A 27341-nucleotide genomic window follows, 5' to 3' on the forward strand; every position below is an offset into this window, starting at 1 on the left:
TTATAAGAACTAAACAAAATGAGGTTTTCTTGTTCATCTACCTCTTCCTTTCACCAATTTTTTTTTCTCTTTAGAAGAATGGTTTTGTTTATGGTAACAAAAATTTACCTGGGGTAAATATTCAACCCAACTGCACTTTTAGTAAGTTTTCGATGTTAGCAAAGAATGGGTTATTTCTCTCTGCAGTTCCTCATTCCGGTCTTCCACCCCAGTGAGAGGAAGAGGATGTGATCATGCGATCACCAGCAGATGGGAAATTGTGAAAGGGACCTCGCTCTAGAAAAGCAGCCCACAACTGCCTCAGCTCTCAGAAGAGGCTGAGCTTCTAACGACACTTGTCTGAGAGTGGACTCGGCTGTCTGTTTGTCCATCCGACATGGAGCCAAAGCGGATCAGGGAGGGCTACCTTGTGAAGAGGGTAAGCAGAAGTTCCACGTACAAGGGTATCCCTGAAAATAGCGTTGGGGATGATCGGTGTCCAGCTTTGGACTCTCCATCCCCAGTCACTTTAGGAACGGTTTATGCTGAACCTATTGGGCTGACATAGGAGAGCATCACAGCCTGTAGACCGTTGCAAGGGAAGCCAGCACATGTTCCACGGCATTCTGTTTCTTAAAGGTGAACTAATCAAGCTCAGGCATCAGCAGTTTGATCTTGTTTGTTCCAGTTTGCAGGATATGGGAGGTGGGGGCCTAAGCAAAACCTAAATAATGACTTAGAGCATTTTTTTTTCATGAGCCACATGTGTATATTATGCTAGAAGACTCACTCTCTTCTCCTATGCAGGTTACTCAGAGACTATTCCTTTGTAACTTAAATCCTCCTCCTCCTCCTATTTATTTATTTACTTGTTTTTGGAGGAGAGGACAAAAGAAAAGGATTAAAGAGAAATGATATAATGACACAGTAATTGTTGCTTATTTCTTGGGCCATCTTCTTAGAATTGGTGCATAAAAAACCTTATCTTTTTTTCTGAAATTGGGCTCAAATCTCTTCATTCATCATTCTGAATGTACTGCTAAGGTAGCAGGAAGTGATTTTAAAGATTAGGAAATAGGGACAAGTTTAGTAAAAAAATACTTAGTCTCTCTGGTATGGCATCGAGAAGTTGAATTTTGTTAGCACTGTTTTTCTCCTAATGTTGGGTGTATGTCGTGTCATTGTGTGAATTCACACACAGGATGGGCTGGTATCCTGTGGGCAACACCTACGTGAACAAATGCTCTCACGATGACCCAAGCAAGCTCAGTGTGTGAGAAGTGAACTGAATTAAGTACATTCTTTCAGAAGCCCAGCTCGTTAATCGAATGAGCACCTAAAGTGACTCTGTTTTAGGTCCTTCATTGGTTTAACATTTTAGCCTAAAATGTTCTACCTCAGAGGGGGTTAAGCAGCACTCATTGCTGCCTGATTCTGTTTTGATTTAAAGCTAGAAGGGACTTCAGGTCACCTGGCTTCAATACCCCATTTCCAGAAGAGGAGACTGAGACCTGGAAGCCGGGCGACTACCCAAGGTCACATGGCTAAGACAGAGGTTGACACTAGAAACCCACTCTCTGGCTTGGGTTTCTGACTCATTGTGCTGAACTCTGTCCAGTACACCAAGATTTTCCTAGAGTAAGTGTAACTTGAAATACGTTTTGTAATGCATTTGTGACAGTGAGAGTTATAAGTGGCTTCTGGAGAATAAAGGAGTCCACAGCTGATAGGCTCTTTAGCTAGCAGAACATCTCTAGCTACTTTGAAACATCCTTGGAAAAGACACACATTGACACACAGAGGTGTATGTGGATTCTTTGCAATAGGTGCCAACATTCTCTTTGAGAACCAGTAATAGTGTGGACATTTCTATCCTGGTTGCTGGGGCTAGTATTCAGACAAGAGCAAGTGAATGGAAACATTTTGCAATGAAAATTGCTGTTATTAAGTTTGTATGTTCACATTTTAAACTCCACAAACTACAAAAAATACAGAAGACTAAATTTCTAATAAGCGAGGCTGCTCCACTAGAAAATGGGGATGAAGGAGGTTTGTCAAGCTTACAGACTTATAGTAATAAATAGTTTTTAGTCAGTGAGAGTAATGCTCTCAGATTATTGCCTATAAAAGCCAATCTAGAAAATTTTCACAATTTCCATCTTCCATAATTTTCATGTCTACAATTTATATCTTCCATAATTTTTGCATTTTTCTCTGGGACCTTTTGAACAGTATTTGTGGTAAGATTCATTTATTTGTCATTTTAAAGACATGCTTGGTTCAGAAATGTTCCCTTTGTTGGCTGCAGAACTACACCTGAAGCCAGAATTTCCTATAAATGTTTTTAGACGTTAAATTTCCTCCAGTTACCTCACACATTTGGATTAAAAACTGTATGTCAGGAACTTAGCACATAGTAGGTGCTATGTGTATGTGACCATGATTATTAATATCAGTATTGATATACACTTCAGTAAATAAAGGTCCTTTTCTAGATGCTAATGGGGATATGTACTGGTGCCTGGGTTGGTTGCCAAGTTAATAGTGAAGAAAGGACAATGGAAATCTTTCTCTGACAAGGCTGTTAGATGTCTTGACTATCGTTATTGATATCAAAGCACGACAAGCAATAACATATGAAGTCCCTCCATTTACTCCAGTTTAAGATATGTTTGTAGTAACAAAGAATATCTTTTTCCCTATGTCTTGTTTTGTGAAATAACTTTATTGGAGATAAGAAATTCGGGGTGGCAAAATACAACATTAGAAATGGTGGTTCAAGAATTCTGTCAAGTCCGAAATCTTGGGGTCAACAGTCAATGGCAATGACTATGAAATGTTCCTGAGTGGAGCCCAATGCAGGGCTTGAACTCACGACCCTGAGATCAAAACCTGAGCTGAGATCAAAAGTTGGACATTTAACCAACTGAAACACCCAGGCGCACCCCTGCTGTACTTTTGTGCAAGATAACTGCTCACATTTTACAATTCAGGTTTCCTCCTTTAACTCCTGCCTCAGTTCTTTATCATAGAAATGATAGTTATGTGAAGGAAGGAAAATACATGATTCTGGCACTTTGCAATCTTTTCATTCTAAATAAGACCTAGATTCGCTTGTCTCAGAGTCTTGCCACTTTTGACTTTAAGGAAAAAAAAAAAGAGCACGTGGAGCTGACCATTTAGCAGCCAGCCACCCTACGAACATGATCTCATTCAATCCCAACCACCCTCTGAGATAGTATCATTATCCCCATTTTACAGATGAAAAAACCAAGGCTCAGAGAGAATAAGTGACTTGCCCACAGTCAAACAGCTGGTAAGAGGAATACCTGGGATTCAAATCCAGGCTTGTGTAACGGCAAAACCCAACATCTCATTGATCCCATGTAACAGTCTGAAGGCAGGCTTACCCAAGCCAGCAAAAGGGAGGTTAGACGAATTTGCCAGAGCTACAGTGGGGCCTGGACAAACTGTACTGTGGGCAAGATTGGGTTTAGTAACCTCAACCTTCCTTTCTCTCTGATTGGGGGTTAATTCTAGCCAATAAACCTAAATGTCATTGGATGTCCTTGAAAACATACTACTGATTTGGATATGTTTATAATCAATCATAGCTTTAAAAAAAGAGAGAGGAGAGATTTCCATGCAATGAATAACCTAGACTCCACCAAGTCATGTCCCAAATCAACCTCATTCCTAGAGGTTAATGGAGCAAACCACGCTGTCGACAGATCGACAATCAACTAGCAGACACGTCATGCAGCATGGCGGATCCCAAGAATGGCTTCGGGATGGGGTGGCCTGTGAGGCTGGGCGAAAGTGCAGGAATCAGAGCGGTGGGAAAGAGAAGGACGAGGGTGTTTGGGCAGGAAAGAAAAAGGCTGCAGAAAGCTGTGGTGGAAAGGTGAAAGACTCGGGTGCAAGAGAGAGCAGAAGGGTCAGGAGTCCCAGCCCAGGCATCCTTTTGTACAGCTACCTTGTCTTCTGGACACGCTACTGTGAAATAATTCCCAGCAATTTTCATTTGTTGACCCATCTCCATCATAACAGCTAACACTTGTGCTCACTGTGCAGCAAAGACAGATGTAAGCACCAGATGTACTAATGCATGTAATCTTTATAACAACACTACAAAGTGGGCACAGCGATTATCCTTTCCTTTCAGATGAGGAAACTGAGGTACAAGAGAGGCAGAGGGCCTTGCCCAAGGTCACGCAGCTATTATGTGGCAGAGCTGTTCTGAAGTCAGCAGTGTGGACTCAGTGTCATGAAGAGCCATGCCTAACTATGTTTCTTGTAGCCCTCCTGCGCTCATTTTGCAGTGATATTCTTCTCCCAAGCACTGTTGCTGGGATGGGTGGCGCCCAGGATAACTTTATACCAGAACGATTTCACAGTATTGTCTACAAACTGTGAAATCTGTCTATGTGGTTACCATTTTTTGAGCACCTACTACAAGCTAGCCGCTGTGCTAAGCCCTTTAAGTATATTATCTCATTTAATCTTTGCAACATGTCCGTTTTACAGATGAGGAGACTAATGTCTAAGTCACTTGGCTAAAGCCACACATTCTGGGAGAGGCGAGGTTGAGATTTGAACCCAAATCCTTAGGACTCAAGAAATCATTTTGTTGAGCACTCGGTGCCATTTCTATTTTGCTCACCCGATATGTTTTTATTGAGAAATTGTCCAACGTGGAAGAGTTTACTCATATAAAAAATATACTACTGAATAGTTTCCTTGCCTTCAAAGAGTTTACATAGGTACAAAATGAAGGTTTATCTGGGATGTTATACAAGTGATTTCATGGATTAGTTTGGAAAACTAGATGATACAATTTATGATGTACCAGAAATGAGGACTTAATTTAATACAACAGCAACTTAAAATAACATGTCCCATGAGTGTGGGGGAATAGACGACACCTACTCACTCACAGTTCTGCTTTAGTTAGATACGCAGTTTTGCTCAAAACGTAATTTCCTTTGAATTCCAGCCACACGTCAACGTATGAAAAGAGAAGTCTGAGAGAAAGGAGAAGTTAAACGAGATGTTTGCACTCTGTGGGAGGTGTTTAGGAAGGGTTCTAAACACCAAATTCAGATTGCCCCAACCCTCAGCGATGAGTTGTGGCAATCTTCAGTGAAGCTACACAAAACAAAGTATGCCCCAGTTTGCGCACTGGTCACACTGAACTGGAGCTGTCGTTCAAGGTCACTCTCTTCCCTGGGTAGACTGGGAACAGTTTGACAGCAGAGACTGCCTCCTGGTCAGTTTTATACCCCAACACTCAGGACAGTGTCTGAAACACAGGAGCTATTTTATCATGATTTGTTGAATGAACATGTCTCAAAAAGAAAGAAATTTCCTGGAAAAAGACATGTGGAAACTGAGAAATCAGGGCTCCATATCATAGTAACTTTTGAAGTATTAGAAAAAATTTTCAATGGAGTATTCATTTTTAGACGGTCATGTTAAATGTTTTTAAGATGTATTCATTTTTGGCTTGTAGGTAAGACCCAAGGTTTGGTAGGGCATCTGTAAATAGAAGACATAAGGGACAGAAGGGACACCAGGGTTTTTTGTTTTTGTTTTTGTTTTGGAATAGATGTGTAGAATCTGAGGGTTGAAAGGAATACTTAAAAAAGTATTTCATTGAACTTTCCCATCTGTGGCTTGCATTCCTTTTACTAAACCACTAACAAGCATGCTGTAGTACTGCTTGTGACGGAAAACTCACTAATTAAAATTTCTCCCTGAAGGTATGCAGCAAACCACTTTTTTCTGAAACCTCCACCTACTGGGCCTCCAAACAGTCTACGATAATGTTTCACACCTTTCAGGACAGTCCTCATCTGCTCTGCCTGTCTCCTTTTGGGCTAAAACCTAGCATTTCCTCCAACAATTCCCCAAGAGAGAGATGCCAACAGGCCCCGATCATCTGCAGCTTTAAGGTTTCCTGAACTCAAGGTCATTCTCCAGGTGCACCTATAAGTACAGAATTACAGGCAATAGGTAGTATTTACTGGGTGTTTACTGTGTTCTAGATCTTGCCCTAAGCAATTTACATGGAGTATTTTATAAAAACACAATAACACTAAGAAATAGATAGTAGCATTATCGCCATTAGCCAGATGTAGAAAATGAGGTTTAAAAACTTGCTCCAGGTTATATTACTAGAATGTGGCAGAGCCAGGATTTGAGCCTGGGCTATTCAGCTCCAGATCCATTGTCACCTACTGGTTATGCTCCATTTAAAGTTAGAGTATTACTTTCATCACTTTAGATCTTGTGCTTCTATTTATACAGCCTGCAATGACTTGAGTTTTTTTGGCAGCCTACATCAAACTGCTGACTCACAGAGCTCCTTTTTTTTTTTTTTCCACATGCCTGTTTCCCCAAAATCTTCCCCAATACATTTTATACATCTTTAAAAAAAGTTACTAATAAAAAGATTGTATCTTTTTCAATTTTAATTTGTGTTTCTCTGAATTCTGTTGAAGCAGTACGTTTTTATGTTTATTCACCCCAGGCTTTTCGTCTTTTGAGAACTGCCTGTTTATATTGTTTGCCCATTTAAAAAAATTGGGAGGGTTTGTATATTTCTTATTGGCTATAAAGGGCTTAAAAATATATTAAAAATATTAACCTTTAATTATATTATAAATAGCCATGCATTTATGTTTGCTTTTCAGTTGTTGCAGGTTTTTTTTTTTTTTTTTTTTTTTTTTTTTTAATGTACAGAAGTTTAATTTTTTATATGGCCAAATGTCTTGTCTTTTAAGATTTCTTCTTTTGGTGTCATGCATTGTCAGACTCTTGTGCGCGAAACTATACCAGTCCCATGATAATGAGCAGTTGTTCACTGGGAAATTTTAAATCTGACTCAGCATCTGAAACCAGCCCACTGTGATATGAAAGTTTAGGTTTTGGCCTATAATGGGAAAAAACAGACGTATGCCATATATATGTATGAAATCATAAAACGTATCTATTATACATCTATAAAATCATGATGTAATATGGTTTAGATGTTTTATGATTATTTATATATAACTATGATTGTGTAATATACATTATATTATGTATTTATGATATATATTTATATATATATATTTGAGCTTATATATATGGCTAGCTAAGTAGCCTAAGCATTTTGATTTAGAGTCTAGAACTACAGTTATGCAAGAACCCAAAGGAAGATGGCATCTGAGGGAAAATGGAAAGAGCATAAAATTGAGAATTAGGAGACCTGGATTTAGTCCCAATTCTGCATTAACTGGTCAGGTGTAGTAGGCCCAGTCATTTAACTGGGCCTCAACATTCTTACCTGTATGATGAGCGCGTTGGTAGATGACCCTGACTGCCTCTCTGGCCTGGACGTTCCTATGATCACACTTCCAGGTGTGCTATTGAATGAGCACCAAGGTGCCTGGGGACAGAAGGGGTAAATGCAGGCGTGGCTGAAGAGAGATGCTGTCAGTGTAGTCCAGCGAGAAGCTGCAGTAATAGCTGAGAGGAGACAGATCACACACAATTTCATCACCCTCACCTAATTAATTGCTGCCAAGCCTGGAAGAGAGTTTCCACTTTTACAATGTTCAGATTTCTTTTGTTTCACAGAATATTGGCCTCCTCACTGTGCATACTGAGCCCGAATCCCAGATGACACATTCTCTTCTGAGGAAGTTGACAGAGTCCCTAAGGCTACATTTGAATTAGGAAAGCCCAAATTCATTTTGAACAGTTGGCTCTGGAGTACCTTTATTTTAATTCTCTACAGAAGGAATGGAATGCTGGCTGACCTCTCCCAGTTTATTCCAATTCCAAGGCCAAAAGCCCTGAACGACTGGCCGTTATGAGTCTTTGAGAGACCTGAGGTAGGATATAAAGTTTTGGACTTGAAAGGCATTTTCTCCTTAATCTAGCCCAGCTTCTTACTCCTAGCTCTGTGAATATATCTTTGATTACTTTTAGTTATTTTACTTTTTTATTAAATAGACTTCCCATATTTCTCTAAAAGTATATCCCAAATTAAAAACATTTATTTTTATTTTTATTTTTTTTGAGAGATACAGAGCGTGAGCATGGGAGGGGCAGAGAGACAGGGAGACAGAATCTGAAGGGGGCTCCAGGCTCTGAGCTGTCAGCACAGAGCCTGACACAGGGGCTCGAACTCAACTCGAACTGTGAGATCATGACCTGAGCCCAAGTTGGACACTTAACCGGCTAAGCCACCCAGGTGCCCCCCAAATTTTAATATATATTAGTGTCATGGGTTGTTCATTTATTTATTAAGTTTTCTCAATTTTTGCAAAATTTTGAACCCACAGAGAAATAGGAAAAATAGTAGGATTACCCATACGTTCTTTACCTAGATTTATCAACTGTTAACGCAAGGGTGCTTTTGCTCTCTCTTCCCTGCTTCTGTATTTCTGTATAAATACAGACACATATTTTTATACTGAGAGACTTGCGAATAAGTTGCAGACATCATGCTACTTCACACCTAGATACTTCAACATTTATCTTCTAAGAATTAGGACATTCTCCATAGTTTTCCATTATTAGATGCACCATTTTGCACTCTTGCCAGTCATGTATGGGAGTTCCAGTTACCATCCTTTCCAAATCTTGCCCTTCTCAATCTTTTTAATTTTAGATACACTCATGGGTGTGCAGAGGTATCTCATTTGTTTTCACCTGCATTTCCCTAGTAAAAAATGATTTTGAGCACCTTTTCAGAGGCTTTTTGGATATCCTCTTTAATAAAATGCCTCTTTTAGTCCTTTGCCAATTAAAAAAAAAACAGATCATTTGTATTTTTTTACTGATTTATAGGAGGGGCTTTTTATAATGTGAATATGAGTTTCTCTTAAATAGATGTAAAACGGATAGGCATTTGATTGATGTATCGGCATAGTGTCTGGCATTGCCCATTTTTTAAAAAGAGAAATAATCTAGTGTCAGTATGGACAGTTATTCTGCCTGTGCAGAAGAGAGATAGTGTGTTCTAATTAAAAAAAATTTTTTTTCAGTAACTAAAACAAAGGAAACACATGAACAAGCAAAATGATAGTCCCACAAGTATTTATCTTCATTGTATAAATAGTCTTCCTTTTGGGCAACTGGACCTTTATATAGAAGCTGTTAGTATTTTAAGATAAGCAGCAGGATCTGCTGGGAACTGGATGATAATTCTATTTTGTGGTGGTTATGACAAGGTGACACCATGGGTTCAAAGATGAGAGGCAAAGAACTTCTTCCTTTTCCAAAGTCCTCCCAAAATACGGACAAGAAAGAGAGACTTTCTTGATGTAGTCAGAATGGTTGATTTATTGCTACAAGGGTGGTTGGCATTAACCCCAACATTTTACAAATTTTTTTTTTTCAACGTTTATTCATTTTTGGGACAGAGAGAGACAGAGCATGAACGGGGGAGGGGCAGAGAGAGAGGGAGACACAGAATCGGAAACAGGCTCCAGGCTCTGAGCCATCAGCCCAGAGCCTGACGCGGGGCTCGAACTCACGGACCGCGAGATTGTGACCTGGCTGAAGTCGGACGCTTAACCGACTGTGCCACCCAGGCGCCCCTTAACCCCAACATTTTAAATAAGGATTTTCCTAAGGCCACACTGACGTGGGTAGTCTCGCTGTATTATAGATGATTTTGCGAGTGATTTTCATACAACTTATCTATGCTCATACACAAGGCTGCTCTCTGAGTTTCTTCTTGATGTTCATATTCAGATAAAATCTGATTAGACCAAAGGATGGCAGTAACCGCAGCTAGCCAATACCATTTATGGCCTCCATGCCCATAGTCAAAACAGCTATTGGATTATGGTAACTTTCCAGTGAGTCTGGCCTCAGGCATCAGTTACTATTCAGTCTGAATTGATACTTGAGATAGAATCTATCTGCAGTCCCTAAGTGGAATGAACACAGTGGGCAGAGTTGGGAGCAGAAAATAAGGCTTTCTGTGGCTGAAATGCACAAGAAGGGGGTTAGAGAGCCATACCATATTCTCTTGGTAATGGGCCATGTGAAGCTTAAGGCCTGCCTATGGAGGTATATACATTTTATCTTCAAAAAAAATTTTTTTAAAGTTTTCAGCGGAATGGCAGTCCCCTTCTCCCCTGAAGGCTGCTTTCCTACCAGCCTGGTCGTGTGACCAACGTGCATCACCTGAATCCACACTGGCCAAAACTAGGCTATTTACCAAGCTGTGCACCATCTATAGAACCATTTTAGAAGACACTGTGGCACAGCTCTTTTTGTTTCATTACAGGGAAGTGTGTTCAACACCTGGAAACCCATGTGGGTTGTATTGTTAGAAGATGGAATTGAATTCTATAAGAAGAAAAGTGACAACAGCCCCAAAGGAATGATCCCCCTGAAAGGAAGCACACTGACTAGTCCTTGTCAAGACTTTGGCAAAAGGATGGTGAGTCAACATTCCTAGCCACGATGAACACCTTGTAACACCTTGCTCTGACATTTGAGCCTGTGTGTAGCCTACAATGTGAATGGTGCTCCCTGGGTCTGTTCTTCTTACCAACACCCATACTCAGCCCTAGGCATTTGGGTTTCTGTTGGCCAAGCACTTCCAGAATGGGGTTGACTCAACTACTGTGCTTCTAAGGGAACTCAGACCTTTGAAAGGAATCACTCCTAATGGGATGTGTTTTGATTTTTAGTTTGTGTTTAAGATCACTACGACCAAACAGCAGGACCACTTCTTCCAGGCAGCCTTCCTGGAGGAGAGAGATGCTTGGGTTCGAGACATCAAGAAGGCCATTAAATGCATTGAAGGAGGTCAGAAGTTTGCAAGGAAATCTACCAGGAGGTCCATTCGACTGCCAGAAACCGTTGACTTAGGGTGATTTTCTTTGCTTCACTCTACCCTCGTGCCCCCTCGCTATGGAAATCTCACAACAGATCCTGCTCCAAGGCTTGCTTTGGAGGCTGTATCCACTCCTCCAAGTTGAGGCTGTATCCACTCCTCCAAGTTGATGCTGGCACTTGGTGTACTGAGATGTTTACATGAGTCTGAAGGAGTGATCATAGATTCTCCAAGGCCTAGCAGCTGAGGAGAGGAGCCTAATGCAGTATAAATTCCCTCATTTTGTGCAACCTTGGTAGAAAGAGAGACAGAGAGATAGAGAGATAGAGACAGAGAGAGAATGCATAATTGCATTTTTGAAGTAGCTATAATAAGTTAGTCTTGAAACAAAGGTTCAGGATCTCTAGATAGGCAGGAAAAGGCAAGTAAGGTTTCAGGTTCAACTTCATGCATTTACAAAGCCAGCAAGAGCCAGCCAGGGTGAACAACCATCCTGGGCAGAAGTCATTGGTGCCCTGACTTGGTTTAAATGGACTTTTCTGTTGGCTGGTTTGGACTTGCAGGCGTGAGTTTTTACCTAAAGGTTTTTAGAGGCTCACAGGTAAACTCTGCCTCTGACAGGGGTTGGGAACAGGGTTTCTTCCTTCCTGAATGTTTCACATCTCCTACCACAAGAGCCTCTTTCCTTAGGAGTCTCTTCACTTCTTGCTAGTTTTGCTTTTGTGTTGGACATACGCTGAAATGGGAGCCCTGCCAGGAAGAATTCCATGTTGGTTGCTTAACATGTCCAACAAGGATTCTGTTTACAAGATGGCGAGGGTTTCTGGGAGGGGACTGAAGAAACCCCTTATGCAAGCCCACCACAGGACTTGGCATATCACAGGGATTTAATAAAATTTGCGCTTTGAGCTTGGTGGGAATGAGCACCTTCTCTCACCAATAAAGCTTTTGGTAAAGACCCAAGAGGCAGCGCCTAGTCCAGCTGTAGTTGCTGGGAGGGGTTGTCAAGTGACCATGTTTCCAGCCACAGCTGTCAGTGCTATGTGGGGATGATGTTTGTGCTCCATGGAACCACAGGATACACAAAAACGGTCTTCTGTTTTGTTGTCTGCAATTTCTCTGATAAGGCCACCTTTGGTTTATTACTTCAAGGCCAAAAATGAGAATTTGCCATCTCTCATAATTTTTAGAGTAAGAGATAAGCTTAGTACAAATTTTCTTTCTTGGAGGCAAATATCTACAACAGATGGTCTCTTGAAGGACACTTAAAGAAGTAAGACATGAGGATTGAGGGCAATTAAAGATCTAGAATGTGTATGAACAATTGGCCCCAGGAACCTCTCCTCTTGGCACCTAACTGGGGCAACTCTATTTCAGGCGCTAAGAGTTATATCACCAAAGAGCTCAAAGAGCTTAATGTCTCTTAGTGTAAGAGACATTAAATACCTTCCTAGCACATTTTGCTGAATGCTGTATAGGCCACAGAGTTATACAAATATGAAACCAGCCCTTTAACTACTTTTGATCCAGTGGAGAGACCAGGCTCAGGGGCCACCTGAGGAGCGGGGAAACTTGTGATCATGGCAGGCCTTTCCAAGGTGGTGACTTCCAGAGAGGACTTGCCATTCTGAAAGACTCCCCACTCATCCATCTGTTTTCATGTCTGCACAGTGCCATGTATCTGTCCATGAAAGACACTGAAAAAGGAATAAAAGAGCTGAATCTAGAGAAGGACAAGAAGATTTTTAATCACTGCTTCACAGGTAAAAGGCATGGCAGGTCTGAAATAGGGCAGCTGGGGAAGGCAATATGTAGTTCTCGCTCAGCCTTATGTGTGGGAGGGTGTATGAAGCATGGTGGGTGAACGGGGTCATAGAACTCAGGCTGGTGAACATGAAAATTGAATGTCCCCAGGGTGGAAGCAGAAGGAAAGGCAGAAAAGAACTATGCTGTTCAAGTTAAAGTTTTGGAAGTTCCAGCTAATCAGTCAAAGGGTCTCTCCACCCCTAACCCAAAATAAATGGCATTATGTTGAAACAGACACAGAGTTGAATAAGTTGATAAACAGGAATCACGGTATACAATGTAAGATTTAAGTGACAATACTAGAGATGTGTGAGGCTGCACAGGATCCGGCATTAAGTGTCACAAATTTAGGTGGATGACATAGAGGTTAAAAACATATTCTTTGGAGCCAGACTGCCTTAGTTAACATCCTAGCTCGGCCACTTACTTGCTATAAAACCTTAGGCCAATAACTTAGCCTCTCTGTGCTTCACATTCCTTGTCTATAAAATGGCGATAATCACAGTGCACCTACTTTATAGGCTCTCTGTAATATGTTTAGAACAGTGGCTGGTATACAGTAAATACTATATAGTGTGAGCTCTCAGGGTGGTTTTTATAATTAAGAGGTCACATGTCTGCACAGACAATTCTGAGTCCAGAAAAGAGAAAGAACTCAGGGGGCTGTTGAGACTTCTATGTTGAGACATAGAAGTAGAGACTTAAATTTTACTCAAAGAGTTGGGTGGCATTTCATTAAGTATGGTGAGGACAAAGTTATGAGGCAGAGATATACGGAATATGCATCCAGAAGAAGAAAATGACCAGCCTAGCAGGGCTGATGGTTCATTAGGGGGCTAAATGGGACACACAGTTGGGATTAGGTTGTCAGAAGCTGAGCATGCCTTATTTATGGTGACAGAAAAGATCAAGAGAGAAAATCTCTGGGAAGATACAACCGATGTAGAATCTGAGGGGATATCCAATCAATAGATACTTCACAAAAACCATTCAGGACAAAGTCAGGAAGTGTGATCTGCAGTAGCAGGGTAGTGTCCCATAGGAATCAGCCTCAGAGAGTTAAGATTGTAGCCTGTTAACATTAGAAAAGTCAGGGATGAAATTTGGAATCAAGATACCAAGCCATGGGCAGTGGTAAGGGAAGCTGACAAGAGGAAGGCAGGGCCTTAACTCTAGCAGGATTGATGTCACTAAGACAGAGCCTCTAGCAAAGGAGACAAGGAAGAGGTTCTGAAATAGGTCTGGGGGCAAGGTCCAGGCCATACCTATTTCCTGTGTATGTGTTACTGAGTCCCATAGTACAGGGCTAGAACTTCGTAAGTCCTCCCCACTGAAGGTCAGTATTAGTTCTAGAAATTCAGGTAGATCAAGTTTTTCTGGGGGAGTCAGGTGGTCTCAGTGGAGAAACAAGACTATGGCAGAGACAGGGACTCAGGCACTGCTGAAAAGTGATGGAGGACCTTAAATGTTGGACAAAAGGAAGACTGAACTTGTCTTTCAAGCTTCAGCATGCCCAGCTGAGTACATATGGACTCCAGGGTTAGAACACTTGAGTGAGGGGTCATTGCTGGTGTAACTCAGGCCTAAGGTCACTTAAACTCTCCAAGTCTCAATTTTCTCATTGTTAAATGAGGTCTGTAATTACTCCCCTAGCACTTTCTAAGGGTCACTATGAGGTTTAAAAGCAGAAATGCAGTATTAATTAGTTTATCCTTCTACAAAATAAAAGTGGGTAAAAGTGTCTCATATATGATATTCATGGAAGGCTCACTAACCAATGTTTCAAAGGTAGTATATCCTATTGCTCTTGCTTTGATGACCAGGAAGCTATTGCCTGTTACGTTGGCTCCCTGGTTGTCTACATTTATACAGAATATGTCATTTTTCATGTAAAGCTTCAAAGTTGTAGCCTGCTAATAATCCAAATGATGGGTCAATTCCCTTTTATCTTCTTTAAAACAATTTTTATTTTTTTTTGAGAGAGAGAAGGACATAGTGCAAGCAGGGGAGAGGCAGAGAGAGAGGGAGACACCGAATCTGAAGCAGGTTCCAGCCTCTGAGCTGTCAGCACAGAGCCTGACGCTGGGCTTGAACTCACCAACTGTGAGAGCATGACCTGAGCCAAAGTCAGATGCTCAATTGACTGAGCCACCCAGGTGCCCCTTCATTGCCAGATTTCTTAGTATGCCATCTAAGCTTTCCCACTCACTCTGTGTCTTCCTCACTCTCTCTTGTCTTCTTTCACCTTCTTTCCACCAACTTTGCCCTCTGCCCCCAAAAGGGGCTGCTTCGTGCCTGTGGGCCTCTGTTCCCATGCTGCTGCTTTATCAGCCTGTGCTGGTTCCTCTCAGCCCTGTTTTATGTTCTTGGCAAACATTTTACTCATGTTTTAAGCCCGAGCCCCATGCCACTTCCCTTATGAATCTTTTCCCAACAGCGTAGACTAGCCCCCCACCCTACCCGCCCGCTTCCACACCTTCCTGCAGATTTGACCTAGTAGCTCCACTGAACTGCATTGATCCATAGCAGAATGCTTGTTACAATCCTTAAGTACATCCCATCTCTCCCTTTTAGATTCCCTGAGGGGGAATCCCTAATATCCATCACGGCACTTAGCACCTAGTAGATGCTCAATAAGTGTCAATTCATTAGTGGAGTAAATGAGTGAGTTTGTAAAACCTATTTCTCTGACGTCTGGATTGCTCCTTAAGGAGCATGTAGAAGTATTTATCCTGCTGATTTCATTTTTCCTTCTTGGAATAACAGGGAAGATGAGACAAGTGAGACACTTGGGTGCTCTAGAGCTCTTCAGGGGTGACTATCAGTGGCTTGTTCTTTGGTAACTTGGTAGGGAGTGTTAACTTTCTCTCTGATGGTCCCATCCAGGCAACTGTGTCATCGACTGGCTGGTTTCCAATAAGTCTGTTCGGAATCGCCAGGAAGGCCTCATGATTGCCTCCTCGCTGCTCAATGAAGGGTACCTGCAGCCTGCTGGAGAACTGTCCAAGAATGCAGTGGATGGAACTGCTGAAAACCCTTTCCTGGACAACCCTGATGCCTTCTACTACTTCGTAAGTGAAAAATGCTACCCCTTTACTCTTCCTGTGATGAGGGATGCCCTGCGCAGTTTCTAGGTTGGTTTTAGTTCATACCCACGTGTGCAAAAGAAAGGGCCCCACCCTGTAGAGACTTGTTCACCTCTCCAACGCCTGCTATATCCACTTTAAAGAAAAATATTGTTTACTTGAATAGTTTCCTTTAAAGTGACTTTTAAAACTTTATTCTTTTTTTCAATTTGAGAGAAAGAGAGAGAAAGAGAGAGAACACTGAAGGGGAGAGGGGCAGAGGGAGAGAGAGACAGAGAGAGACAGAAAGAGAGAATCTTAAGCAGGCTCCATGCTCAGCACAGAGCCCGACATGGGGCTCAGTCTCACGAACTGTGAAATCATGACCTGAGCTGAAATCAAGAGTTGGATGCTCAACTGACTGAGACACCCAGGCACCCAAAATTTTATTCTTATTCTAAGCAATAATTAATTTATAAAAACCTATTAGGTCCTAGTACATTCCAGGCACTCTCCCTAGACAGAAGAGATACAGTGGTGGAAAAAAAAAAAAATAATGGGCAAAAACTGCGGCCCTCAGGGAGCTTCCTTTTTAGAGGGAGATCTGTAAAATCACAATGTGCTGGTTGTATTTTTCTAAATATATATATTTTTTATTTTTTTAAATGTTTATTTGTTTTTGAGAGAGAGAGAGAGTGCAAGCAGGGGGAGGGCAGAAAGAGAGGGAGACACAGAATCCGAAGCAGGCTCCAGGCTCTGAGCTATCAGCACAGAGCCCGACGTGGAGCTCAACCATGAGATCATGACCTGAGCCGAAGTCGGATGCTTAACTGACTGAGTCACCCAGGCACCCCTACAATTAACACAAAATGTGTTCATCCATGTCCCCTCCCCCAACCATCTTGTTTACCTCCATGTATGCTTACCACAGATTGGGAAATACTATATTGCACAATATGGACCTAAACTTGGGCCAAATAAGAAAACCAGCGACAGTGGATTTCTAGGGGGATTTTGGCAGTTTTGTTTCAATTTGGGGTCAGGGCATAAAAGGTAGGAAGCTATTTAAGGGAACTATCTTCTTACAAAAATGAAGTGAATATCCCCAAGAGAGTTTCATTTCACTATGGGGGAAGTTCCACTGTCAGTATTTTCTTCTTTCTAGACCTTTGATCTGGTTGTTTATAGCCATTTAAATGTGAGATTCTAAAAATACCCACCAGAGTGGCTCTTCTTCCTCTGTATGGTTCATTACTTGCTTATAGCTGAGCAAGGCCCAGTTTGCTCTTGACCTTAGAACATGAAGCTGGACACATCATGTTCTCAGTCTTCTCAAAGTGGAAGGGGCTGAGTGGTAAAGGTCATAATGGAGATTGTGTTATGCAGTGTCTTATAAATTAGCTAACTCTACTTTCAAGGATATGGCCATGAGGTGCCAAGAGAAGGAAGGCTTTGAAGGAAGAAATGTGCTGAGCTAGACTTAGAATACAGTTTGCAGAACCCAAGAGGATGAAAGGATATTGACAAAATCACTCTCGAGTGGAGCATCTAGAAACAAGAAACAAGCATCTAGAGACAAGAAACAGGAAGAGGGGAAATGAGCTAACCAAGGACAACCTTTAAAGTTTAGGTCAGGATATGAACCACAGTAGGAAGGAGAAAAGGAAACCACCCCAGTGGCTGGAGGGGAAAGGGAGGGGAGAAGGTACAAGTAGCCATATGCCTAAGACTGGTAAAACAAACTTACTGCTTGGTTTCCCAACAGCCAGACAGCGGGTTCTTCTGTGAAGAGAATTCCAGTGATGACGATGTGATTCTGAAAGAAGAATTCAGAGGGGTCGTTATCAAGCAAGGATGTTTACTGAAACAGGTGAGTGGTCACCACTATTCTCTTCAGTCTTTTCCCCTTTACCAGCTTCTCTTAATTTCTAAATTAACCAAATAATATTTGGTTCATTTGGCCAATACTCAACTAGAAAATGAGCCCTGCAGAGTGAAAGACAAAAAGCTAAGTCGATGATCAAAGTGACTTTAGGACAGGAGGACTGAGGCAGGTAGAGTAGAAGATGCACCTTGAAATGGGGAAACTCTTCTTCTTTTTTTTTTTTTTTTAAGTTTATTTGTGTATTTTAAGAGAGAGAGAGGGGGTGTAAATAGGGGAGGGAGGGAGAGAGAGAGAGAGAGAGAGAGAGAGAGAGAGAGAGAGAGAGAGAATCCCAAGTAGGCTCCTCACTGTCAGTGCAGAGCCCACGAACTGTGAGATCATGACCTGAGCCAAAATCAAGAGTCAGATACTTAACCGACTGAGCCAGGCGCCTGGGGAAACTCTTCTTTTTGAATATCATGGGGAAAAGAGATGTTTCAAAAAAAAATAATAATGACCTTTTCATTAGTTGGAAGAAATCAATTGTCTAAAAGGTGCCATCCAAAAGACAGAGATGTTTCACAGTAAAAGTACTTCCACTCGCCTATCCCTCCTTCTTGCAAAGTGACCAGGAAACAGGAATAGGCCACACTCAGAAGAGGAACATTACATACCATTGAAAGCAAGGAAGTCATATTCTAGACCGTGGGTAGGTCATGGGGAGACCAAATTCAGGACATGCCTGAAGCCAACTCTGCAGGAGCTGCAGCAGACAAATGTCAGATCCAGTCAGGTGGCATGCACTCAGTCCTGGGCGGGGCGGGGGGGGGGGGTCTATGCAGTCACCAGGTCTCCACAGTCACAGGCCACTGTCAGTCTGGGAAGCAATGGCAGGGGTGAACCGGACAGCTCTAGTTAGTTACCAGGTGCTAAGGCACAGAATGCCAAGAGGTAAGGGAATATAAGGGCTGGGGCTAAGTGAGGAAGCCAGGGACAACACCTGGTAGAGGAAAAAGCAACAGGAAGACATGAGAATATTCGGGGTGAAAAAAATTGATACTAGCATATGGTATCATAGAAACCAAAGCTGCTTCATAAGGCCGAGGTTTTAACTTCCTTGCTGTGCTGTGATCTGTCTTAAAGGCACTGCTTAGTATATAACTGTGGGACTGAGATTTGACTTACGTCATGAGAGGACCTTGAACTTCCGAGGTGAAGAGGGAAGAACCAAAGTTGACCATATACTCACATTTAAAAAGAAGAAATTTGAACTAGTTGAGATTAGGTATAGATATAGATTTTGAGTTTTACTAGGGAAGGGGAGCATTAGTGTGAAACACTTACTTTAACATTAGGTTTTGAGAGAACAGGGTCCCTAAAGATAATTCAGCAAGGATTTAAAAAGAATTCACAGACTATTCTAATAACTTTTATGACAGGGTGACCACTGACTAGATCAAAGGGGAAGTATAGGAGCAGGGCCAGCCTTCTATAGAGAAGGCTCTGGCAATTGTCTGTGGCAAGAGTTTGCCTATTGCAAGCTTCCTCTAGTTGTGCCAAACATCCTCATATTCCTGGTCAAAAATTTGGCTGAGGGTAATGGTTATCTGAATGTGTGTTGAAGATAATGGGGAATTGAAGCAGGCTTACTTCTGTATTTTTCCTCACCTTCCTTTAATTGGCTTTTGATAAGTGCAATTTAGTTTTAGCTGGCCCAACTGGTGTACATTTTAGTCCTCCAGGGATCTGTTAAAATTGCACCCCAGGCCAATTAAACCTGGGTCTCTGGATTTTAAAGCTCTGCAAGTGATTTTGGTGTGTGGCCAAGGCTGAGAACCACAGAGCCAGCCTTTTTCTTCAAAGCTAACTTATCCTACTATCAAAATATCACTATAATATAGTAATCTCTCTTAGCCTCCTTTTACTATGAAGAAAACAACAATCTATGTGCATTCAGAGATTTTGTTTTTTTTACAATATTTTTTCCTCTAATTTTTGGCAGGAGTGAGAGGGAAAAGAAACCTCTTCTATTTTGATTGATGGCCCCCTTTAATGTTTCCAATCTCTTAGCTCAGTGGTTTATAACCCTGGTTCATATCACAATCACCTGAAGGAATTAAAAAATGTTCTCCAAGTGTCACAAAGCTAAACCACTCTGTGTCTGCTGCTGGGAGTTAGCAGGGTTAATGTGTGTAGAAGGCTTATCATGAAAAAGGGCACCTGTGTCCCACACCTCACAGGCGGGAAGTAGCTGTGTTCAACTGGAGGCCAGTCCTTCCCTCCCACCCAATTCTTCCCACTTCTCCCATCCCAGAGAAAATAATTCTACTTGGGGGATGTAGTAAATTTGAGGATAAATGATAGTGAATTATATTTAATATAATCCCTTTTTAAATAGTTCCTTCTGTTATGACAATGAACAAAGTATCTGGTTTCAAAACTATGTATAGATTTTTTGATAAGGAGGGACAATATATCATATGTTTTTCTCATATCTTCTGCAGAGCTCAGCATCCTTCTTGGTCTATAATAGATAATAAACATTTGTAGAGAGAATTAAATTGAATATAAGTGGCTGGCAGATCAGCAACAATTCTTAGAAACCCCGGGCATGCACACATTCCTTAAAATCCCCCAGGAAATACTCATTACATGAAGGATGGCCAGAGACCCACTTACTAACATTAAGCTTTTCAGTGAGTCACATTGTGATGTCAATGAGAGCTTAAAGGCAACAGGTAGTTGACCAGAGTTGGCTGATTTCACCTCTTCCTATTCTCTTCCCCTTCCACTGATTCACAAGAACTCGTTATTCACCCAGTGATTGCATGAGAGATCATGAAATGTGTGTTCACAGATCAGGAAAAATGGTGTAAGGCAAAAGCTTTAGCATCTATTACCTAAGGCAAAGAACAAGAATTCGTAAAAAGAATTTTAGAAATTGATACAGAAGCCATTCTAGATATGACATAACAGATAGAAATATTGTCTGTTCTCCCATATGACTCTACAGGATTCCTGGCTCCATCCTTCAAACAAGTAAAAGCCTCTTTGGAGATGAGCTCCTTGGCCAATATAACTTAGACTCATTCTTGAAAGCTCCCTTTAAACTCCTTAGACTTGGCACCATGAAGGAGACACTGTTTGCTAACATCATAAATGTTTCATTTTTTTTCTATAGGAGCACAGTAAAAAGTATTGGAAAATTTGTATATGTGCTTGTCAATATATGGTGCTTTAGAATTAAATGATATGCTTCATATTGGCAAGACAGAAACTGTATATCGTCTAATCTAATATACACTTTTTTTTCTTCTGGAGATATTTAAGTCATTTGAATTTTCTGGAGGAAATAATGAAATTAGGTTTACCATGACATTAAAAAAATTATTATAAGCTGATTGAAGAAACTGTATAATTCAAGGAAATTACAAGCAGATACATGGCAGCTTCCGGGGTGAGATTTTATGTATCAGGCATAGGGCTGGGCTTTGGAGGAACAAAGGTCAACAAAACATAAATCCTGCCCTACAAACCCACAGTCTGGATGGTGTCATTCTTTGGGAAAGCCCAGTTCCTATGTGTTTTCATCATGTCTGTCACAGTGACTATTCCTTCCCGCTTCCATTGCTGCTACCTGATGTTAGTTCCTAATAATTCTGTGCTTAGATTGTTGCAATAAATTCCTAATGAACTTCTTTTTACCTTAGTATCTTTTCCCTGGCTTATCTTTAACCTAGCCAGCTGGTCCATCCTACATGTGGTCGCCATATTAATCTTCCTAAAATGTGATTGTAATCTTTTCACCTCTGACTCAGAAGCCATCAGCAACAACCCCCACCTTTTAAGTCTCTTTCCACTTTCCCAAACATGCCTCATGAACCCTGCATTCTAGCCAGACTGGTCTTATTCATTAATGTCTGCATATGCCTTGTGTATTCCCATTATGCTTTTTTGTTGTCAAGTCTTTCCACCCACCTCTTTCCCATCCATCTGTCTCCTGTGTGCCCTCTGTGGTTAAGTGCAGAGGCTCTCTTTGACATCCCAAATCTACAGTGACATATCCCACATTTAATTCCCTTGAAATCTGTTATCTATACCAATTACTTGGTTTGGACATTTCCACATAGACTGTAAACTATAGCTCTAAAGAGTAGAGCTATGTCTTAACCTCTTTATATCTTCCATGTTACCTAACAACCATGTAGGTACATTGTATAAAATATTGTCTTATGTAATACTAAACCTGGAAGGCAGTCTTAGAAATAATTAATCCATAATTTCATAACATCCAAACTATTCACTGGCCGTAGTGTTATCTCCCCGACAAAGACCTGGGTTGGGACCTCGTTTTCCTGAAGTTGGTATTTCATCTTTTTCTTTTTTCAGTTCAACAAAGCTTACTATGTAGATACTATATGTACAGAGTGATGTAAGAACTCACCATGCCTCTTTTTATGTTGATCTTGGATAAAGGGGCACAGGAGGAAAAACTGGAAAGTGAGGAAGTTCATTCTGAGAGAAGACCCTGCCTACCTGCACTACTATGACCCTGCTGGGGTGAGATCCTGTGGTCAACAAATCTATTGCACTCAGACCTCCACTGCATCTGCTATCTGGGCTTTCCATTCTCCTTTCTGCTCTGTTTATATCCCCATGTCCTCTTTACCCTCCCACTTCTTTTTCTCCTGCTCTCCTCTACCTTTTCCTCTCCCCTCTTAACTGCAAAGATCTGCAGTCTTAGGCTTTGAGGCCAGCACGAGCTCAGAGATGAAAGAAAATATCACTATATTGTTATTCATTTGTTTTTGTTTGCCCTGATCTGATACTTTCAGAGGGACTCAACCAGTCCAACTCATTGCTCTTGGTTTAATATGAAAAACAGTGATAATTCCTCCTCTGGGCCAATTTGGATGAGAGCACTGTTTAAGTCCACCCATTTGGGCTGTTGTTTATTCAGAAGAGGGCCTTTTCCTTAATAAAAGGAGTCAACTCTAAAGCGTAAAGACAAACCCATCTGGGTTGGGTCCTCAGACCCTGCTTACAGTGCAGGGCTTACAGACCCTGCTTACAGTGCAGGAAGGGGTTTTCTTTAGTCTCCTTCTACTCTTACCCATTTGGGGTGCCCTAATCTACACCAGAGTGAGTCTGTACGGCTTTTGTACCAACAGGATAAGGTATGTTCGTGCATTGTACATTGGAAACATAACATGAGGGCTCCTCTCTTCTCTAGGGGGAAGATCCCCTGGGAGCAATTCACTTGAGAGGCTGTGTAGTGACTTCAGTGGAGAGCAACCCAGATGGTAAGAATGAATTTTTGTTTGAGAGAGGTTATTCACGCTTCCTTTCCACACCTGGGCATCCTGAGCCAACAACAATCAATAACTGACTTAATCAATCAGGCTAAGCATGAATGCATTTCTGTCTGGAAACCTGGGAGAAAACAAGAGTTATTTTCTCCCAGATGCTGCCCTGTCTCTCTGGGCCTTGGAGAGGAGGAGTGGCTTTGTGGATGACTTGAGCAAATCCTTGAGCAATGCTGAGAAAAACCTTCCCCTTGGAACTGGCTTGGATGGAGAGACTTGTTACCTCCTGATGCCTGTAATTGACCTATGGCATTCCTTAAAGGGGGACCTTTTACATTTCCAGACCAGGAAATCTCCCACAGCAAAAGGAACATTTGTGCAGTGAGACAGTGCAGTGAGTGGAAAGTGCACTTGACTTGCAGTTATGTCTGTGCTAGTCGGTTAGTGGCATGGTCTAGGGTGAACCACCTAATGAATCTGGGCCTTAGCTCCTCCTCTGGAGTGAGGGGTTGCACCAGTGACCTCTGGGTCCTAGCTCACAAGTCTATGATGTGGTGAATGGAATAGCCATGCTGGTGTTGACTGACTTCACAGATGCAGAAATGAGGGGTATCACTGGGGAGATGTGGTTTAGACATCCCAACCCTGGTTTTGCCATGTCATTTTGGGTTTATGATGTTATAAAGGCTGATGGGAAAACACTACAGCTGCAAAAGCTTAGATTTTTGACTACTCCTGTATCTGCTCATTGTCTTCTTCTTACGGAATTACGATTTTTGATTTGAGGTGGATGTTTTAAGTCTTGTCGCGCTATTGACCAGTTAACTGCCTTTCGATCTTTCAACAGACTCTAACTTAGCCTCTGATAAAAACAAGTTTAAGCTTGTATTTTTTACCGGAAGTGGGTCTGGATTTTTGTTTTTATTTTCAATTTTAATATATTAGGGTCAGTCCTTGGCTTATATTATGAGCAGAGGAAAAGTACTCATTAGGCTCTCGTAGAGGTACTCATTTATTGGCATGCAAAAGTAGGAAATTTAGTTTGCTCATAAACTGTAAAAGAAACTGTAAACTGTCGAGTATTTTACTTATTTCTTAAACACACACTCATACCACACACAGTCATACTATGTACCTATTTATATACATACCATATCTATCTAGCTATCTATATATAGTATTAGTATACTGTAGCATATTATAGTATATATACATACTCTATATATGTATGATTATACAATAAAGATATATGATCATACAATGACGATAAGTTTGAAAGTCACATATTTAATTTTCTTAGAATACTAAAAAAATAAAAATTTCATTCCTTGCAAAAGGAGGGTGACTGGGCAGCGTCTCTGCATGTGCTTTGTTGCTCACTTTCTTTTTCACCAGGCAGGAAAAGCGAAGAAGAAAACCTCTTTGAGATCATCACAGCTGATGAAGTTCATTATTTCTTGCAAGCGGCCACTGCCAAGGAGCGCACCGAGTGGATCAAAGCCATCCAGGTGGCCTCTCGGACTGGGAAGTGAGGATGTTTCTGCAGCCCATCATCACTCTCCCAAGGGAACCCCGTGGATAAGCTTGGCCTAGGACCTGTCCACTTCTGGCAACAGACTGATGATAAAGGGCTCAGGGCTGGGAAATTTTTGTCTGCAGTGGTTCTGAATAGAACTAACCACATGCCACGTCCTGTTCACTTGCACCAATCGCATTGCTTTCTGAAACCTCTCTGTGTCCCACCACGCAGATATAATAAGCTGTGTGGCATGGCTTCCCTGCTTAATCTCTCCAGGCCTGAGCTTAAAAACCAAAAGCCCTGTGATTCTAATACCCATGGAAGTGAAGTGTGTCTAGTTGTCCGGCTAGTGTCCCTGCTAGGCTCAGTCCTGGCCTTCAGAACCTGAGATATTCTGCTCTTTAAAACTGTTACCAATCTACACTTAAAGGACTAGGCATAAACCTCCTTTGTTCTTGTTCACCACCTTCTCTTGCTCTTGGCCATTAGATTGTGTATCAGAATGAAGGAGGACTTTCTTCTTCCTTCCTCACTCTAACCAGAAACTTCCTGAAAACCAGTGCCACAGTGCTGTCTTTTAGGTTGAAGCCTTCTATCACTTACTTATCACATAGCCTGGAGAGTTATACCTTCTGAGAAAATGATCCAAGGAAGCCAGGAGTAGCTGAGGGTCTTTTCCATGCCCAGAAGCCACCCAGAGCAGGTATATTCTACTCCCACCCGATGCTGACCTGAGATGGGTGTATTTTTGTCCCTTCCCAGAGCATTTCTCTACCATTGGCTGTAACTGAGAGTGGGGGCGGGGGGGGGGGACTCCAAATCTTTGAGATTCTCTTTCGTTTGAATGTTTGCAGAAAAAAGTAGCCAGATGGGTTCCCTCCATGGGTTCTCTCCATGGGTGAGGGGTCTGGAGGCTGGCTAGCTAATGTATAGCCTCCAGTTCTAGAGGCTGCAGGGACTGGACCAAAGGCTGGAAGATTGGATGATGGGCTTATACAAAGATAACATTGAGAGGACTTAAGTCTAGACAGAGCTCACTGAGGTGGCCATCAACATTGTGCAGCACCTTTAATTCTCCAGTTAATGATATTGTGGTAATACCTGAGCTTTAGACACAAGCTGCAGCTGCTCCTGCTTGGCCTCCATGGGGCCTTATGAACCCATTACCAACCCGAGTGATCTGATCTAGATTCAAATTGAGTACCTGTTTCAACTTTTGACCCTGTCCACCAATTAGTGATTCTAACCCTAAAGTGAGAAAAACAAAAACAGAAACAAAAACAAAAACAAAAAAAACCCCCAAACAGGTATATATGTGAAGGTGCATTTTCCAACTTCAGATTTCTAACTTTAAGGCTATAGAGAGAAAAGGAGAGCAGAAAATTCTTTCTGATTTTATCAACTCCTCTCTTTCCCTCCCCCAATTCCACATAATATCCTTGAGGTTATTTCTACTCCTGAATGGTTTTATCAACGGCCTAGAGGTAAAAGGCTATCTTTTCTCCAATTCTTTAGTAAGCTGTCTTTTTAGAACATGCAGTTTTTCTATATTCAGTGTTAAAAGTATTTATTGATATGGAGTCAACTTTATGTTTTGAAACAAACATGACCATGTTTAACATCTCTTTGGTGTGATGGTTCTGATGTTTTGCTTCCCATGATGACTCTTGTTTTCCACAACACACTTTCACTTCCTGAGGATAATACCATCTCTCATCTCTCAAGTTATCTCAATGACTTTAGAACATATTTTATTTTATCTTATTTTATTTATGTATTTATTTATTTATTTATTTATTTTTTTAATTTTTAACGTTTATTTATTTTTAAGACAGAGACAGAGCATGAATGGGGGAGGGCCAGAGAGAGAGGGAAACACAGAATCTGAAGCAGGCTCCAGGCTCTGAGCTGTCAGCACAGAGCCTGACGCGGGGCTCGAACTCACGGACCGCGAGATCATGACCTGAGCGGAAGTCAGATGCTTAACCGACTGAGCCACTCAGGCGCCCCTAGTTATTTATTTTTGAGAGAGAGAGAGAGAGAGAGAGAGAGCACAGGTGAGGAGGGGCAGTGAGAGAGGGAGACACAGAACCTGAAGCAGGCTGTAAGCTCTGAGCTGTCAGTGCAGAGCTTGATGCAGGGCTCCAGCCCACGAACTGTGAGATCATGACCTGAGCCGAAGTCAAACGCTCAACTGACTGGGCCACCCAGGTGCACCCAGAACATTTTTTGAAAAACAAATTAAATCTGGGGCACCTGGGTGGCTCAGTCGAACGTCCGACTTCCGCTCAGGTCTTTATCTCACCATTGGTGGGTTTGAGTGCTGCCTTTTTCTCTGTGCTGACAGCTTGCTCAGGGCCTGGAACCTGCTTCAGATTCTGTGTACCCTTCTCTCTCTGCCCCTCCCCCATTCGTGCTCTGTCTCTCAAAAATAAATGAAATGTAAAAAAATTTAAAAAAAAAAAAAACCAAAGTAAGTCTATTCCAGGAAATAATTCAAATATGGGGAAAATGAAGAGTAAGTATCACTAATTTTTAATTTATAAGACCTGATTATAATAGGCAAGCAAAAGAGTCTCTAAGTGGCCATTAATTATTAAGGAAGTCTATTTTCATTAGGGGAAAAGACGTTTCCCATTGAAGGGCTGCTCTGTATGGCTGAGCGGGATGTGCACTATCAACTCCAGAAGACACTATTCACATTGCAGTTTAGGTGACTGTCACTCCTTGGATTTCCATTACACAATCTGCAGATTTGTATCCAGTGGTATGTAGAGAATTCAAAGTGTCATTATGGCTTCCTAACATGGGTGATTCTTCCTGGTGAAATGAAAGATGGTGAAGTGAAATATCACTTGCCAAAGTGATATTTAGAGGATAGGCATAGATTTACATCTGAACCTGTCTGGTTAAGAAATCATGCTAAGGTCCTTTTAGGCATAGTAATAGGAAAATC

The 27341-nt window shown here is 41.6% G+C and overlaps 1 protein-coding gene across 1 annotated transcript; it reads left to right on the plus strand.

The window, feature by feature from the left end:
• The first annotated feature begins 240 nt into the window (after positions 1–240).
• On the plus strand, positions 241–26010 carry PLEK (pleckstrin). Its single transcript, XM_045446292.1, has 9 exons — positions 241–418; positions 10271–10426; positions 10680–10861; positions 12497–12588; positions 15518–15702; positions 17462–17566; positions 22037–22120; positions 22794–22863; positions 24262–26010. Exons 1-9 carry the CDS (start codon positions 377–379, stop codon positions 24396–24398), a joined length of 1053 nt encoding a protein of 350 aa, XP_045302248.1. The 5' UTR covers positions 241–376; the 3' UTR covers positions 24399–26010.
• Positions 26011–27341: the final 1331 nt, after the last annotated feature.

The sequence above is a fragment of the Leopardus geoffroyi genome, chromosome A3 (genome assembly GCF_018350155.1).
Source record: "Leopardus geoffroyi isolate Oge1 chromosome A3, O.geoffroyi_Oge1_pat1.0, whole genome shotgun sequence".
NCBI classification, from domain to species: domain Eukaryota; kingdom Metazoa; phylum Chordata; class Mammalia; order Carnivora; family Felidae; genus Leopardus; species Leopardus geoffroyi.